The sequence below is a fragment of the Syngnathus scovelli genome, chromosome 12 (assembly GCF_024217435.2).
Source record: "Syngnathus scovelli strain Florida chromosome 12, RoL_Ssco_1.2, whole genome shotgun sequence".
NCBI lineage: Eukaryota > Metazoa > Chordata > Actinopteri > Syngnathiformes > Syngnathidae > Syngnathus > Syngnathus scovelli.
This window is the reverse complement of record NC_090858.1, coordinates 3,255,062-3,272,965: the sequence shown is the minus strand read 5'-3', so window position 1 is coordinate 3,272,965 and position 17,904 is coordinate 3,255,062. Positions and strand designations below refer to the sequence as shown.

Below are 17,904 nucleotides of genomic sequence, written 5' to 3'. Positions count from 1 at the left end.
TTCAAATCTTTTTTGGAATTGCACACTTTTAACTCAAATCTGGCGTGGGGGGCGTGGCACAAGGCGTGGAATCACGAGTGACTGCTGAACAAGAATGCTTGGAACCACCCCCAGAGACAGCGTATGCAGTACCACAAATCGTCGCTGGAGTACGCCGTTGCAGTCTTTTACGGAGGCTTTGCTTAATAAAAAAAAATACCTTACATTTATTCATTTAAAATAGGAATAAATCAATCTAGAAAATACTGATGTAATAAATGTAATATAATTATGATGGAAATATAAATTCATAGTATAATATAAATGTAAAAATTGAATGAACTAGTACAGTGCAATGGGCATTTTCTGTATGCAATACCACCTACTGCCAATAGAGGTCACCGTTTCCACCTGTTTCATGGGTTTGGGTTTACAGCCCGGTGAGCGAGACCCAACCTGGCCGGCACATCGCCCCCCGCCTCCCGCCCCCTGCATGTCATCCCCTCACCCCACTCGTGTTCATCCCAAATACTGCTCAACTCGCTCACCATCTTCGCAAAACAACACTTAACACCTCCACGGCGTCGCGCCCTCTGATTTGGAACCACTTGTTTGAGCTCGCCAGGTAAAGTATCGATCATTATTTTCCTTTTTTAACCCACGCATGTTCTACCCACTCGTGCGTATTTACGCACGATTTTGGTGCCGCGATCCTTCATTTTTCGCGTTCACATTCCCCTAGATTCCAGCATCAACATGACATTACAGGAGATGTCAGGACTCGTTCAAGACGTCATCATACATGCTATTAAAACTTGACTCTCTTCCTTTCTCTCCCTCTTTTTGTCTCACCCCCGCAGTGACTGTCATCAATATGTTGTGGATCTGCGTGGGTCTCCTCACTGCTCTTTTCTCCTGCGTCCTCCCCCAGGAGGCTCAGGAGCCCATCTCCTACTCGGTAAGCAAAATAAATAAATTCAAGTAGAATGATAACAATGTGGTGGAATGGGAACTAATTTGACCATTCAACAAAAAATACAAAGTTTTATATTTCCTTTAGGCAGTTAATTCATTATTCAATTAAATACGAAATTAATTCAAATCTGCTCTAGCCCCCTCACCGCCTCAAATTATTTTGATTGCAATTTTTTTTAAACAAATGAATATACTAATAAAAAGTACCTCTGATATAAAGACTGAATACTGTGTTAGAAAAAGTCAAAACCGTGCATCAGGCTTGTGTGCTTTTGAGGGGTGTGGCCATGTGAGTGACGTCATGAGGGCAGTAAGTGCATTTTTAATCTTGCACTCGACAAATACTCCTTACATAAAAAACTAATAAAAAGTCAATTAAAACGAATCATTTCCCCCTCAAAATAAAAACTAGCAAACCTGCTCTTCAAGCTAATTAATACATTGAGGTAAAAAACAACATAATTTACTCTAATATAGTCAGAAACTCAAAGTTATTACAAACCTGTTATATATATTTATGTTTTTAATACAATTGTGTTTTCTTCACAGTGCACTGAAGGTTATGAGTATGACAGTGTTAGTGAGCAGTGCAAAGGTGAGACTGGTTTGTGAATATTACCAAATTATTTATTTTTATCTTCACTATGTTAACAGTTAAATGTCATAGTTCAATAATAATCAAGTTCTTAGATAGTTTTAAATAAGAAAACATACTACAGCATATTTATCACATAAATTGTGTTGTGCACATGTAGACATTGACGAGTGCGTCCTGCTGGATGACGCTTGCAAGGGAGGCATGCAGTGCATCAACCACTACGGTGGCTACCTGTGCCTGCCCAAGAGCGCCCGCATCTTCATCAACAAGGAGAGTGAGGAGGCACCTCCTCAAGAGCCCGCCGCGCCGCCCAGCCAGCCGCAGCCCGATCGGGTGTTCCCCCATCGAGTCTCTTACGGCAGTCGGACGACGATCCGCTGCTCCGCTGGCTTCATGCCGGACGAGCAGAACATCTGCAGAGGTAAGAGAGTTTATTTATGAAAATGCAGAATTACGTGGTCAGTCAGCAGGAGTGTAAATTAGCTTGAAGTCATTAAAAAAAAGCAGTTTTCCATGTTATGTCACCTTTGACCTTTTGACACGATGCCACCACCCTTGGAGGATGTTCTTGATAATCTTTCGTCCAACTAAACAGAATTGCTTGTTTTAAACAAGCGCTTAATGCTAATGCTAACATCATGAGAAATGCCATTAGCATTTCACTTTTAAACATCTCACCGTTTGATAAAATTGACTGGAAGCCAAGGCGGCTTACAACACCTCGCTTGCCGATTGGAATCCTCCGTCCCTGACATCTGCGTAGCACCGCCGTACTCGACACGCTTCAAAAATATTTGGCCTGAAGGGGCTCCTTATCTCCCAAAATATCATCAGTATGCCTCTGTTGCACTTGGCCAAATACAGCAGGAGCGTGCATCTCCGAGCCAGGCCGGTATTCGATAATTACGTGTTAATGACTGGAGCGCTCCAGAGGTGAAGCGTTCATCCATCTGCGTGACAAATGCACGCGTGTGCGCCAGATGTGTTGCAAGTTTGTGTGATGTCACATTTTGTAAACCACTTGCTTGCGGCATGATGTTTTTGGCTTCACCTCAACGAGCTAACGAATATGATCTGCTCTCTGGGGTAGCTTAAACTTTTTGACCACTCTGGTTCTTAACATTTTGTCTAAAAAAAAAAAAAAAAAGCCTGCTAGAACATCAGAACTTTATTTTTTATTTCAATGAAAGGGACTTCAAATGAAAATGTCTCTATTTATTTCTGCGGTTAGCTTGAAAACTACAAACATGGAGTCAGCCTGTTCTGAGTGGCTCAAATACTCATCACTCATTCTATACCAATTATTCTTTATTTTATTCATATTTATTTGTCACAAAACTTGTTCGGCGGTGTAACAAAAACAAAAGTAACAAATGTACTTTTTTTTACACCTAAAGCAACGATCCGTGTGATGATGTTCCTCATGTGTTTTTATTGGGACGTAAAACATGGCAGCGCTTACTGCTGTTGAGTCAAAAACAGGAGTGCAGCGTCAGGCTGGGAAGAAGAGAAAAAAAAATGATGAGAAACATGAAAAGTGTGGGAGCGAACGCCTGACCGCAGAAAAGCTCGTAATAACGTCACAGCTTTTGACAGGCCGCTCCGCTTGTTTTCCGGTGACTCCATGTCGCGTGTGTGGCGAATAAACCGAGAGATCAGCGAAACGCTCGGTGGGGGAAAGAACACGGCCAATTTTCCACTCGTTGGACTGCCAAAGGAGTGTTTTCAACAGAAAAATGATGATATGACAAGAAAGAGCAGTGTTGGGAAGTTCAAATACTTGATTAGGTGTCTGTACTTTTCCGGAGTATTTTGCCACAGTTTTTGTTTTATTATTATTACATTTGAACGCAGTTAGCTATATTTAATACTTGTCAAACTATGCTTGTTACTTGTTTCAAAACAGCATTAAGGTTTTTAAACCTCTTTAAACACAAAGCAAAGAAACATTGTGTCTAAAAACAACCAACGTCACATGCTAGCTTAATGCTAGCATAAAATGGAAAACGCTATCGACACAAACAGTTAGCATTTAGATATTTTAATACAACTTAGGAGTAACACATGAAGTCTTGTTGAGTTATACACAGCACTAAAAGTAGCTTCTTTATTTATTAATGATTAGCCTGCAGATATCTTTTGACGAGTAAAAAAAAACAACAACTTGACCTTCAAGTTGAACCCAGTCAGTTTGTTTTTGTAGTGACACAAATTGGCACTTGCAAATGCAACAGCCACATAAGCTATAAAACTTAAGTGCGAGTGTGACAGCTTAATGATACTTGCATTTCCATGACCTCGCCCACCCACCCACTAAACACACGAGGGAAGATGGCCACAAGTGGCTGGCTGTAAGTCTTATTCATGCATATTAAGTCTTATTTCCAGCAGCGGTGAGATCACCTTCTCCCGCAAACGAATGTTGTCCATCAAAAGTGGTCTAATTAGTCATTAGCAGTGTTGACAAGCGGTTAGCGTTATTATTTTAGGATGCTCACCAAGACCACCCTAAAAGGCAATTTGGTCCATCACAATACCGCCTGATGCTTTTTATAAAACTGGAATGAGCCAATTGGTTAATACAAGATGGCTGACGAGAACAGATGGACGCAAAAACCTAAAAAAACAAACAAGGAAATCGTGACAAAACAAAATCGAATCAAAACACAAATAATGATAGTAAGTGAAGGCATCGTTGTATTTGTCATGGTTGAAATTAGACACTCATTCGCAGCAGCGTGGGGCAAGAATAGACTTGCCCCTATGGTTGTCTCGTCTGCTTTCACTGAGGTCACGCCGGCCACATTAGCACCCGCATGCCTGGCAAACTTGAGCAACATCCTTACCATGGAAATCTTTTCCAAATACGAGTGCCGCTAAGACCCCTGTGTGACAAGAGTAACCTGTACACTTTATTTTTTCCTGCTAAGATTTTTTTCCGTTAGCATGCATTGGCTCTGGAAGAATATCTCTGGAATGTCAGAGTTTTTTTTTTTCATTTGTTCCCATCTTTTGTGATGGTAAGAATTACTCACCACCTTGACAGATAAGCATCACATCGATCTGCGGGAAGCAGGAATGTAGGCGGGGGGAACGAGTCTAGGGAGGGGGGGGGAGCAGAACGCCACGCTGCCTTCACAGTTTCAACTTTTGAGTTGACAGCTTGCTGATTTTTGGTGGAAGGAGACACGCGACCTTGTTTTTATGACCATGAATGCGATTCGTTCCACAGCCACCCACAAGGAGTGAAGTACTACTGTACCGTTTTAAAAAACAGATATAAAGGTTTTAGTTTTACGCTTCCTAAAATACTTTTTTTAAATTGCGGTTTTTAATTTTTTGTCTTGTTTTATTAAATGGAGGAGTTGGTTTAGGCACTCCATAATATTGCACTTTATAAAAACACATAATTAAGTAGAATGTGATTAATTTATCGAAGCACATTTTAGTATGTGCGACCTGTCCACCAGGAGGCACTGTGACAATCATGCAGCTTCAAATAAAGAAGAGTTTCACAACCACTTTTCAAGAGAACTAAATCGGGTATTTGACAACAGAGCATTCTGGATTGTTGGGGTGATTCTATTTCTATCAAAAAGAAAATCAATTTTCCTTTTTTACTTTTGCACTTGAAAGAAATATTAACCCGAAGGAGGAATTTTTCTTACGGCACGCGTATCCATGGTGGAGACAGCTTTTGGTGTTTTTCACCGCTTGCTGACATCAGCGATGGGTGCTTGGGGAGCGGCACTTCTGTGCGGTGTCCAAGGAGAACGTGTCCACAAAACTGTTGTTCTGCTGTTGTTGTTGGGCACTGTCCAGAAGCCAGCTGCTTCCTCCGTTCATCTGCTCACTGTGTGCTGATCTTTCCGTTGACCTCATGTCAGGAAATCAACACACGCTGCTTATAAATCTCCGCCAAGCACTTTATTTTCCTTATTATTTAGCCAATCTCAGAGCTTCTCTATTTAATTTTGCATTCTGCTATTCAAAAGGTTTTTAGTTTTCATTTTAAAGTCTCCCACAAAATATATGAGAAAAAAAAAATACAAAAAAAGTTTCGTCCCAGGGCAAATGTTACTGGTAGAAATCAGAATGTTTCTGACCTTTTGTGAGCACAAATCAATGTGAGCTGGCCTTTAAGTGTAACTAAAACTCCCCTCTCGACAAAATAACAGAAATATCTCCCACTCTAATGCGAAAAAGATTTATGTCTTCACTTCTTTTGATTTTCTTATCTGCCTTAAGCTGCAACTTGCTTTGAAAGGGAAACACTCCCATTTTTTTTTTCTACACTCCCATTTTTTTTTCTGTCTAAACTGCTTTTCATGAGAATATGCGTGCAAAACAAACGAATTTGCAAAGCACGCTCGAGCAGTGGTTCTCAACATGCGGTACGTGAAGCAACAATGGTACACTGCTCCCCCTAGTGGTGCATAAAATAATCAGTTCAGTTGTATTTAACTTTGACATTCAACACATTTGCATTTATTCTAAAAGAGGTGTTTGTTATTTATTTTGATACATTTTATTTACCTTTTAAGTGCAATCAATTTTAATCAAATCTTTATTTAAATTAGGTTATTTTTATATTAAGAACATAATGTTACAGCGGCTGGTAAAAACACAGCTCAGTGATAATTTTTTTTTTTTACACTCGCATTGCAATTCTTGCCCCCCCTCCCCTTTCTTCTTCTTTGCAAAGATTCAATCATCCAATAATCCCCCATCCAACACTGTCCAAACCGTTCCTTGGATCTCCTCCTGCTTTTCCATCACGATGGCTTCAGTGAAAACAAGACTAAATACTCTCCAGTGATAATTACAACAGGCCCTGTCATGTCAGGAATAAATCCGCAGTGAAAAAAAGAAAACACCACGTACTTTTTGGCTTGTTCTAAGTTCACTGGCACATCAAATTTCTTTTTCACGTTGTGACAAAGATAAAATGGAAGAATTATACTATCAGGCTAACAAAAGTAATCTTTATTGTTTAGGAAAATCATTGGAAAAACTCAAACAAATACTAAAACTAAGAAAAACAAAACTAAAATGAAGCATTTATAAGAAAATAAACTAACAAGACACTAAAATAAAAACTATCTATAATAAATAATATAATATCCAAAACTACCACACACGCACACACATTCTTTGAGCTCCCTCTCCAAAACTCCCACGAGGCCTTTAGAATTAATCCCGAAAAAGAGCGAAGGGAGTTTTAAAACTCTGACATCACGCCATAAATCTAACTTCAAATCTTCAACAACAACCCAAAAAAAAAAAAGTCCTCCACCCTTTTTCTTTTTTTTTTTCCCCCCTCTCTCTCCTCATTCTTTCCACTTCCACTTGTCCCCTGGAAAGCCTCGCTCGAGCGTGTTGCTAACAAGAAAGCTGTGTCGAGAAAATACGGATGACCTCACACATCATCACTTTTGGTGGCTTGTTGCAGTTATATAAAAATAATAAAAAAAAGGTTTTATGTGTCAACTATATGGACTTACTCCATGCGGTAAGTTGGGGGGGCTTTATAAGACCCGGGAGGCCCCCCCCCCCCTCCCCCCCACACTGGCTGCGTATCAAAGGCTCAGCGACAAAGTAGCAGTTAGTTAGTGAGATGTTCCCGGGTTGCACATATGTCTTTTATTTCGAATTTTCTTTGCCTCCCACACGTGTAATAATAATTGACTTTTCGACGTAGCCAGGTTCTCTCTTCTTAATCATGAGAAGCCAAACGGTGCTCAAGTTCATCTTGATGTCAGAGAAAGAAAATGTCAGAAAATGCTGACTCAGTTGCATTGTAGCTCAAGCGGTTCGCGTTTGTGCGATATTGCAAGTTTTATTCGTCTCTCTGTTGGGAGGAACTGATGACATACTCTAAGATCAAATGGGATTTTTAAAAATAAGAAAAAATTTAAGAAAAGCGTAAGTGCAAACTTCAAAGACTTCAAATTGAACAGAAAGTCAGATTAAGGTCACATGTATTTTAGGATCATTCGGAATTTTCACCCTAAAGTTCAATAATCTTGAGTTTAAAAATGTTTTAAAAACGTGTTTGGACAAATATAGGCCGCAAATCTTCCTTCCCACATTTGAAATAAAACTTATTTTGCCACAAGATCCATGAGGTGAGCTGCAGATTATTATTTTTTTTTTTTTAATTTAATAAAGATGTCGTTTTTGCTCCAGTGGATTACGTTGTGACATCAATTTTTTTTAATCGTCTGAGTCTGCTGACAGTAGGCGCGCCATTTCCAGTCCGTGTGAATCACCAAATACCGTCAACCCGAAGGTGTGGTCCTGACTTGATCCCGGTTTTAAAGTACATTTACCGACATTGATTAGATCCAGTATAGAGCGACCACATAGAGAGTCGGGAAGTGCTGCCATTTTTTTTTTTTTTTTTCTTTTTAACTGCTTGACACGGAAGTCTGTCGCAGGTGTCTTCCAAGCCACATCAGTGAGTTTGGATTTCCCGGCACAGCGCTGCTTTTATCATGTAGTCTTGTCTGTGCCCGTATGAAATTTCCACCTGATGTCTCTCAACTTGCCCATTTGGACCGGCCTATTTTTTTTTTTGTCTGTCAACACGCTTAAACGCTTTGTTCTTATTCTCTGCTGCGGGTGCATTTACATGGAAAAATAATTATGACGAGTCGGGACTCACTATTTGGATACAAACAAAAAAAATATAATGTGGACTATAATGATGTCAAACTTTCTTTCGACGGGTTTTGTCTTTTTAAACGGTATTGTTCAAAGCTACAAACAGCAGCAACAGCACATTTTTAGCTTTTTCCACTCAGTGCAAACATTTTTTTTTGCACTATTTTTGGTCGGCCCAGATGCCAAATCACAAAAATAACGACTCCCTCTTTCCCAATTCTGTGTGTTTGTGTGTGAGGTATTGAGGATAACTCACTTGACATACTGTGAAACTGATGCCCAATGGCTGTCTTCATTGGGAGGACCACCCAGGAGGACTGCTGGTGGGTCTGCTGAGATGAGAGTGGATGGGCGTGTCTTTGGACGCTCTTCTCGTGTGTGTGTGTGTGTTGACTGTGGAGGTTGAGGGGGTGCAACAGATGGCAGTCAATCATATACTGTAAGTTTTATCTCATGAGTTTGAAGAAAAAAACATTAAATAATTTAAAATAAAGACAAAAATTACCTAATTGCATAACTGCATGTGAGGATGTATGCCTTTAAGGGGCGTGGCCTAGGGAGTGACATCAGCAGCTGGAGCATCTGTGCGTGAGGGTTTAGGTGTGAGTAGTGGCCTACAGCAGATCCTTGAGTGTGTGTGTTTTTTTTTTTTTATTTGTGTGTTTGATTGCGCAAGTACCACATTTTTGGCTAACACCACATAGCAAAGAAAGATTTCTAAATTGACTCTCATAAGGACATTTGTTGAGAAAAAAAAAAACAAGGCACCCACATGTCACCCGAAATGCCAAACCATGTGTGTTTGTTTTTACCTGATTTTTTCCGTTTGGGTTCACGATCCATGCACCGCGTGACCAGGTCAGCAAAGCCCCCACACGTCGTTTTCACGGCAAAAAAAAAAAAACTCTCCTTGCCCATAGCATGTTGGCTTTGTTGCCATATGTTTCAGTATACCCGTGTGTGTGTGTGTGTGTGTGTGTGTGTGTGTGGAGCGCAGACATAGACGAATGCACCACGGGGCGACACACTTGCGGGCCTGAGCAAACTTGCTTCAACACCAGAGGCTCGTACAGCTGCCAGTGTCCTGCGGGCTATCAGAGGAACAGAGACCAATGTGTAGGTCAGTCTTTGTCGTTTACTAAAACATCAAAATACGTATGATTTTTACAAATGACTCGAAAAACCCTCAAAAGATCCTTTTATAAGAAGCATGTGTGTGTGTGTCTGCAGACCGAGACGAGTGTGTGCTGTCCCACTACTGCATGCACACGTGTGTGAATACTCAGGGTTCGTACTACTGCGAGTGCAACGCAGGTCACCGGTTGGCCAGTAACAACCACAGCTGCGTTGGTAAGTCACGCAGAGGACGCATCCGCATGCGTGTTTGGAAAGTCATACAAGCAGCACGGGACGCTTCGTTGATAGTAACGTTGGATTCATCTTCCGCCAGGTTCAATAATACAAAGGCCAAGCGAGCCGCGAGGGGTGTTAGAATGTTTATGAGGACCAGGAAATAAGACCACACACATGAGGAGGAAATCATGACAAACATTGGGGACTTAGTTGGGAAAATTTTGAATATATGTACATTTAACCAAGATTATTCATAAAAAAAAAAAAAGTCATTCACTGCCGTGGACGTTTATAATCGTCAATTGGAAAGTGATGCACTGCCAAAGACATGTGACCTCTGCTTTGAAAATAATCTTAAATGAAATGAGAATCAAGTCCTCCTGCTGACACACTGCCACTGTAATTACCGAATTAATTAATTCCACATGAATATAGAATGTGTGTCTAAACAAGTCGTGTCATTTTATCAGACGTCAACGAATGCGACGCGCAGAGTCCATGTCAGCATCACTGCTACAACCTGATTGGTTCATTCTTATGCCAGTGCAACCAAGGCCACGAACTGGCCTCGGACTTAGTCTCCTGCCAAGGTAAACGCCATACGATTGGGATTTGGATTGGGATTGCACTCGAACCTTTTTACGAGTAGTGTGTCATGACATCATCATGTTTCCTGCAGACATCGATGAATGCAGTTTCTCCAACTACATGTGTCAGTACCAGTGCATCAACAGTCCTGGAAGTTACTCATGCGAGTGCCCAGAGGGATACCAACTGCAGGGGAACAGGTTGTGTCAAGGTACTGCAACGCCCTCCATCATTCGGTTCTAGCACTAACCAACATATTTTTATTTCGCATAAATGCACCATCCATCCATCCATCCATCCATCCATCCATCCATCCATCCATCCATCCATCCATCCATCCATCCATCCATCCATCCATCCATCCATCCATCCATCCATCCATCCATCCATCCATCCATCCATCCATCCATCCATCCATCCATCCATCCATCCATCCATCCATCCATCCATCCATCCATCCATCCAAAGTATGTACAGATTAAACAATAGGGGACCTTGGATTGACCCCTGGGGAACACCACTGGTCATAGCATTTGATCTGAGACACAAATGTCAAAGTCCTCGAGATAGAACTTGAACCAGTTTAGATTAATACGAGAGATTCTTGCTGACTTAGGCCCAGTAGAACCTTTATTACCTGTAAGGCAATAATTTACGTAAATGTTTTACATTATTGACGCTGCTAGATAATCAATATGAATTATTACGCCTCGCTCGTGATTAGAACCCAGCCTCCCTTCTGAAGCAGCACAACAAGCCACTAACACATCAACATAGTATTTCCCCCACTAAGCCACCTCAGTGAATCCACACACGCTCTATGTTAGTTTTTTGAAGTGGATTTATTTGATGTTATGGTTTTGCCCTCGCTGCCTCGGTCAGGTGCAGGTTTCTCGACGGGCGCCCATGAATCCTACCGCTTGTGCAAGGGAGGAGATGAATCCACGTCACTGTGCCGCAAATAGACCTGTGGTTTGGACGACCTGTGACCGAGCTTTTTTTTTTTTTTTTTTCACGACCTCGCCTCTAATACTTCTTTGCGTAACAGGATTCCCCCAGAACTACGAATTCGGATTTATTATACTCCCCAGAGATGCTGATTATTATTAACAACAATGGCTATCATCCCAAAAAAACAATAATCATGTTCGACTCTAACCTGAAGTTGTTTCTTATGTGATGACCAGACGTGAACGAGTGTGAGACGGGCACACACAACTGCCAAGATGATGAGACGTGCTGGAACTACTACGGTGGCTTCCGTTGCTATCCCCGAAACCCCTGCGAGGCACCTTACACCCAATCCTCGGAAAAGTACGTCAACGCTGCCTAGGTTGGCGCTCTTTTCGTAAAACTTGTTTCGCATTTTGCCAGCCGCTGCATCTGCCGCTCTCCGGCCGAATGCCAGGGCCTGCCGCCGTCCATCGTCTACAAGTACATGAGCATCCAAGCCGAGCGGCCCGTACCCGCCGACATCTTCCAAATCCAAGCCACCAACATCTACGCTAACACGCACAACACCTTCCGGATCAAAGCCGGAAACGAGGCGGGCGATTTCTTCCTCCGGGTAAGTCGTCCAGTTTTTTGAGGGACCACCAAAGAGAACGTTATTTGTGCCTTTAAGGGGCGTGGCCTATTGATCTCCTTGTCCCCGCAGCGTTCCACCAACGCCAGCGCCATGCTGGTGCTCACCAAGCCTCTGTCAGGTCCCAGGGAGTACGTGGTGGACCTGGAGATGATCACGCACCACCTGACCATGAACTACCACTCCAGCTCCCTGCTGAGGCTCACCATCATCGTGGGGGCGTACGCTTTCTGAGCGCCCGCCGCCGTAACGCAGCCAATGTCTGTCTCCGCCTAGCATACTGTAAAATTCTCGTACCTTACGTTATTCTTCATAAAATAGGAACCCTCGCATGTCGCCACCACATGATGAAGAAGTCTAATGGAAGCACGGTGATGACTTTTTTTTTTATCACACAGCACTGTGGCAAGCTATTGATATCGGGATAGAATAAGTCTACACACCCCTGTTGAAAACGAGACTAATTCAAAACTAACTTTATTGACAAATCTATATTGATTCATTAAAAGAAGTTATACACAAAGGTAAGGAACGATTATTTTAAAACCTTTTACATAACAAAATCATTTCTTTTGCATGAGTAACAATTTCCCAGAAAGCTTCGCCTGCCAGTGAGTCGCTTGCTTCATACGCATTAAGTCATGTACATAGCTAGGTAACAAATCAGTGTGTGTTTGCGAGGAAAAAAAAAAAGCTGCCTCAAAGGGCGTCCTTAATGTGGCCGAGCTGTTTATACTTTGCGCCGATGCACTTCCAACGGCAATAACAGGAAATATGCTAGCAAGCTAGCAAACGGGTCGGCCTGCGGGTCACTCGGCCCCAGTGTTGCTTCACACGTCACAGTTGTGGCACTTTAATGCAGCACATATGTAAGACGTGTGTGTGTGAATGTGTGTGTGTGTATATATATATGTCCTTAACTCACTTAAAAAATATATTATTGTAACTTGGTCATCCACCATCGTGCCTTAAAGAGACAGGAGCAAAAATCCCCCATTAGGCACAGCACTAATCCAGCCGTTCATACTTTCCATATATTGTTTATATTTTTTGGGTTCTGTTTAAAATATATTTTTTTAAATATCTTATATCGAATGTTTGTACTCGGAAGAGCAAAAGTTATATATCGTGGAATAAAATTTGATTTCCAAGAACTCGATTCGTTTTTAACCATGTCTTAAAATATTGTCAATTACGCACACGCATGTTAAGTAGAGACAATAAGTCTTTATTTTCTTTCAGTCACCTGACACAAAGTAACACACATTGAGATGTAAGGGTCAAAGTTGAAGACTGCTTACACTTCCTGTTTGTGTGTTGGATTCATTTTTCATTCTTTTTCTTATCGTACGTTCCTTCATTTTTATAGGAGGAGACAAATCCCGTGTTGTTGACAACGTCCTCTCGTCCTTCGCGTCCTCGTCCATGCCCGCTCTCGTCAAAGCGCTCCTTGTGCGACCCGGTGTACAAAGACGTGTCCGTCAGACGGTCTACTCCGCCGGCCTTTACGGTTTTCTGAGCAACACAAAAAAAACAGCAAAAAATTTACACAACCACAGTGGGATTGACTAAAGTTAATTTGTAGACTCTTACGCTAATTTCAACGCTAATGCTAACCTTCTCGCTAACAATCCTTTACTAGATAGATTCTCAAGACATGATCTATGTTGTTTTTCTGACCGTGACTCCAAACTGGGTAGGCTCTCCACCCTCGACCATCTTGTAGACGGCCATGATGGCCTCATCACGGCCTTTGCTCTTGAACCTCTTAGGCGCCAATTCCTGCAGAGCTTGCTGGAACTCGTTAAAGGTGATCACACGGGCTGACTTTTGCCTACGCACATATAAATACACACAAATACTTCACTCATTGAATACTGCACGGGAAAACGCAGTGCAGACAGATGTTCTCACTTGACTTTGGAGAAGACAATATCGACGTCAGTTCCGGTGATGCTTTTGCCGTCGATGATCTTGCAGTCCTTGCAGAGTTTGGCCCAGTTCTTCCCGTTCATTTCCTTTCCGCTGGCCTTGGTGTCGCCATAAACTGCAAAACGGCTGAATGCATTCAACAGCGCCTCCGAGTCCAGGTTCTCTGCCATCACTTAGCCTGTAAAAAAATAAAAAAATAATAAGATCACAACCGTAGAAGTAGAGCCAGAAATGCTAGAACTGAGTTGTAGAGAAAAAGAAGACGTAAGAACCAGAAGAAATAAAAAAAGAAGTACGTTGTATAACCAAAATAGTAGTAAGTAGGAGTAAAAAAAGTTGAACCAGAACATAAAATAGAATTTGACAATGTACCAAAAGTAGAAAAATAAAACTACTGAAAGATGTGGCACTATTTTAAAATATTATGTAAAATAAAACTGGGGAAAATTAAATGTCTCAAGCCCTTTATTTTTCTTATTTTACATGCAGTTCAAGTTCAAAATGTCGTGTTACTTCTTTTTGGTTTTCAATAGAAACTTTAGAGGCATTTTTAAAGTTACATAATTTACTACGGGCCGCTTTCTTTTTCTGCAAGTACTCTAATTTCCGAGGCAGCGAAGGAAATATGAACGCCTCACTCGCTGGTATTGGTTACCGAAAGACGTGAAAACGAGTCTTGAAAAGCCGAAAGAAGCCGAAAGAAGCCGAAATCAGCTTTCCAGATCTACGACTGCATGCGTCAATCAACAACAAAGGTCATTTTGAACATTTTAAACGAAAATCCATCGTCATTTGATATTGCTAACGATCTCTTTTACATTACCTAGATCGTGTTTGTAGTTTTCAAGAAACAAACCTTGAACTTGTTGTTCTTTTCTATATGACGAAGCCAAAATTTGAAATGAAGCAGTCCCGTTAATCTGCAAGCACAAGCATCAGAAACGCAAACAAAGTAAAAACGTTTCAAAACGTTCATTGTGTTTAATTGATAATTTGGTCATATTTCGACGTCATAGCTACGCGCCTTTGTTTATATTATTTTGGCGCGTTGACGTACATCACGTTGCGATTATAGATTTAGTCATTAAGGATTACGTATGATAGTTGCGTCATAGTCCCACTCAAAGGGGTTTTAAATTAGAGTTTCAACAAAGTTAGGGTTTTAAAAGAAAGTTTCAAGCCAGAAATAGGAATTTATATGATTACACAATTAAAGCAAGGTTATGTAATAATTGTCTCATGATTTCCAGCTTTTGACCAGCACTAGTGATGCTAAAGGCAGATAAATTTGACATGGCAACACAGAGGCTGAAATCTGATTGGACAAAAAAAAAAAAATGTTCATAAATATATACTGGAAGCAGTGTTGCCCAGAGAAGTGCTACAAAATGAAAAGACTTGGAGTAAAAAATGAATGATGGTTATTCTCTTTTGATTTGTGTTGTTGTTTTATGGGGAATGTATTTTATGATAAGTAAAACATACATCCTCTTATTACTTTAACGTAACACAGACCCTGAGGGTGGTGACGGTGTAATTATATCCTGACAATTAATGGGCCCACTCCTCAGAGAACACGATTTTTTTTTTTTTTTTGGTAGCTCACCAGGGAAGCCTTTGAGTTATGACATAATTACAAGGCCAAACAGGGAGATTATAGCTAGCATGCCGCAAGTTCATATCGATGAGAAAATCGTTATTCTTATCAGAGGGCCCATTGAGGGTTGCGTTCAATGCCCATGCAATCGAATGAGATCCAATACAAATTCTGCCTTTGTAATATTTGCGTCACTTCCTATACTACATCAGCATAGACTGAGAGTGCGGTTATTAAAAATGAAACGTTTTAATTATTTTACGAGTAGACATTGATCTTGTCGGACCTCTGTGCAACACTAGTCTGGAATGTACCTCGTGATAAACGAGTTCATTTTAAAAATTTTGCTTTTTTTACTAAATGGCTATTGCATGCGTGGGCGTGAGCGCATGCATGAGTGACAGCCATCAAGACGAGGGGGGGGGGGGGGGGGTAAAGGGTTATGGATGCAGGAGTCTCTTAAAAGAAGCTTTAGGGTGTGTTGCTGCTGCTGCTGCCGCGGGTAATAATAATGAGCTAGAGGTTGGCTGGCTGGCTGGCTGGCTCGTCGCCTGATCAAATTCCTCGGCGGCCTCGTATCTATGCCTACCAAAAATATTCGGCATACCAGCAAGGTTTTGTTGACTTGTCCGAGCAGGGTGCACGCTGCTGCCTTGCCAAGCATTAACAGCTTTTTTTTTTTTTTTTCTTCTTTCAAGTTCATTCTCATCCTTCATTTTATACTTTATGATCTCGTTTTTCTGTCAAGGAGCATGCCAGAATAATAATCAGCCGCAACATTAGGTAAACAAAAGAATGGAATGCCACAACAGTTATGCTTTTACAGCTTTGATAATGTTCAGGTTTGATTGACACTGTTGCAAAGGTACTAATTTAGCTGGTTTGTTATTGAGGTTGTAATCTGTAATGCACTTTATCATACTGACAGATAATATTTCGTTAATTATGACATATAGGAGGCGGTTCATTGTTGCACTCGGCGCGGAGATTGAAGATTTTAAAAGGCTGGGAAATTAGTCCCGATTTAATAGGGATTACAATTTCAGTTTCTTGTGATCATAAAAATATAACAGTAGAAGAAAAACGATTTATGTACCGAATGGGATTACACATTCTACGAATCTCGTTTCTTGTCTTTAATCATTACGTCTGGCAGAATGCCAAAAGCTGAGAATCCCCGTATCCAGAAGTAATCACTGCCATATAAATCACCAGGGTATAAATCCAACCGATTTTTATTGCAGCTATAAAACTTGAAATCACTCTTCTGCAAAATGACAAAAAAATGGAATTAGCCTGCAATAATTCTCCGCGGGTCAACTGTTAAAAAAAGAACATCAGTGTTCAATATGAAGCATTTCATCTATTAGCTTCAGCTAACGTTAGCCACAGCTGTCTCTCTATCTCACTCTTTCTCTGCTTTTTCTTTTTTTATTGATGCTTGCTTGTGGGAGCTTGTAATTGCATTTGGCCCTGGGTGTACATGCACTCATTAAACCGGTGTCAGTGCCCATTACATTCCGCAGCATTGCAGCTCAGGTGCAGCATTGGAATCCCAAGCACGAATAACGTTCCCAGGGCGGATGCTCCGAGGTTAGGAGGAGTGTAAGTCATTCCCAGGAATAGTCGAAGCTACAATGTCAAATGCAGCAACAGTTGTACAGTTTACAATTCCACAAAAGTATTCAATTGTTTTTATTATCCTAGTTTTACTCTTGCGACACTTCAAAAACATCATTCTTACAAAATATTCTAATTACCTATAAATGCCACAAGATGGCGGCAAATATGAAGCTCCTCAATTCTCTTCAACATAGTTTTCAACCTAATTCTTATTTGAAAATAGAACAACTTGAGAGTCAATCAGGTTCCACTGGAGTGAACTTGCATTTCATTGTTTGATTGTGGAATTTGATTTGTAAATATTATCAGATCTAGAATAGAAGCGTATCAGCTAAATATCTCTGTGACTTGTAAGAAAGAAAAAAAAGTGGAGTAATTTAGACAATTCCATTTGTTTGCACTCGGAAAAGATAAGATCTGTTATGTTTGGGAGCCAATCCATTTTGGGATCAGATGTGCAGAATTCCAAAAATGCCTTGCTTCATGCCAAGGTGCAGTGTCTGAACCCTCCTATTTTGTTTTGCCAAAACGACCTCAACTCTTTGTTCTGCTATCGCAAAGACAAAATATTTTTTATTCGGGCAGAGATGAAGAGAGAGACTTGCTAGAGGGTGGAAAATAAACTTTTAATGCCTCCAGGCTGTGCAGAATGTTCTCAGTGGCTTTCAGGTCCCATAATCATCACTTATTGTGATACGCGGCGTCATGCTGAGTCCATTGTTACTTTTGGGGCCTCGCTGCTGCACCAGTAGCTGACAAGAAGCTTGGTTAAAATTATTCACAGCCTAGTTTTATTGTAAGACTGACTCGGCTGACTGTAAAAAACATTTTTGTTAGTTTTAGCGCACCTAATGCAGAGGTAGAAAGACAGCTGGATTATTATTTTTTTAAATCAAAGTACTGTTAATTTGATTAAGCTTTACTTGACCAGAATCAATGTATAAATTCTAAACACTATTTAGCTAACCGCCACAAGTTCACCTGCTTACATTTGTTGGAATGGCCTGA

At 40.9% G+C, this 17,904-nt stretch overlaps 2 protein-coding genes across 5 annotated transcripts; one reads left to right on the top strand and one right to left on the bottom strand.

Annotated features, from left to right (window-relative positions):
• Positions 1–445: 445 nt before the first annotated feature.
• Positions 446–12,898, top strand: efemp1 (EGF containing fibulin extracellular matrix protein 1). 2 transcript variants are annotated; one of them, XM_049736587.2, is made up of 11 exons: positions 446–604; positions 840–937; positions 1,504–1,549; positions 1,710–1,973; positions 9,216–9,338; positions 9,449–9,568; positions 10,042–10,161; positions 10,251–10,370; positions 11,347–11,473; positions 11,534–11,726; positions 11,817–12,898. In XM_049736587.2, the coding sequence occupies exons 2-11, from the start codon at positions 854–856 to the stop codon at positions 11,976–11,978; spliced, it is 1,359 nt and encodes a 452-aa protein (XP_049592544.1). In that variant the 5' UTR covers positions 446–604; positions 840–853; the 3' UTR covers positions 11,979–12,898. The 2 variants fall into 2 exon arrangements, with proteins under 2 accessions (XP_049592544.1, XP_049592545.1); XM_049736588.2 differs by lacking the exons at positions 9,216–9,338; positions 9,449–9,568.
• Positions 12,899–12,951: 53 nt separating this feature from the next.
• Positions 12,952–14,659, bottom strand: LOC125978831 (tubulin polymerization-promoting protein family member 3-like). 3 transcript variants are annotated; one of them, XM_049736600.1, is made up of 4 exons: positions 14,533–14,659; positions 13,659–13,854; positions 13,425–13,578; positions 12,952–13,259 (listed from the first exon to the last, which is right to left on the bottom strand). In XM_049736600.1, exons 2-4 carry the CDS (start codon positions 13,844–13,846, stop codon positions 13,068–13,070), a joined length of 534 nt encoding a protein of 177 aa, XP_049592557.1. In that variant the 5' UTR covers positions 13,847–13,854; positions 14,533–14,659; the 3' UTR covers positions 12,952–13,067. The 3 variants fall into 3 exon arrangements, with proteins under 3 accessions (XP_049592557.1, XP_049592556.1, XP_049592558.1); XM_049736599.1 differs by having other exon boundaries at positions 14,500–14,636; XM_049736601.2 differs by lacking the exon at positions 14,533–14,659 and adding an exon at positions 14,315–14,389.
• Between the last annotated feature and the right edge of the window lie 3,245 nt (positions 14,660–17,904).

Excerpts from the sequence above, each read along its gene's own strand:
- efemp1 (XM_049736587.2), top strand. The coding sequence starts at position 854 with ATGTTGTGGATCTGCGTGGGTCTCCTCACTGCTCTTTTCTCCTGCGTC. Across the intron at positions 11,474-11,533 it reads TACACCCAATCCTCGGAAAA|CCGCTGCATCTGCCGCTCTC; the intron begins GTACGTCAACGC and ends GCATTTTGCCAG. Across the intron at positions 11,727-11,816 it reads CGGGCGATTTCTTCCTCCGG|CGTTCCACCAACGCCAGCGC; the intron begins GTAAGTCGTCCA and ends TTGTCCCCGCAG.
- LOC125978831 (XM_049736600.1), bottom strand. The coding sequence starts at position 13,846 with ATGGCAGAGAACCTGGACTCGGAGGCGCTGTTGAATGCATTCAGCCGT. Across the intron at positions 13,579-13,658 it reads ATTGTCTTCTCCAAAGTCAA|GCAAAAGTCAGCCCGTGTGA; the intron begins GTGAGAACATCT and ends ATATGTGCGTAG. Across the intron at positions 13,260-13,424 it reads CTACCCAGTTTGGAGTCACG|AAAACCGTAAAGGCCGGCGG; the intron begins GTCAGAAAAACA and ends TGTGTTGCTCAG.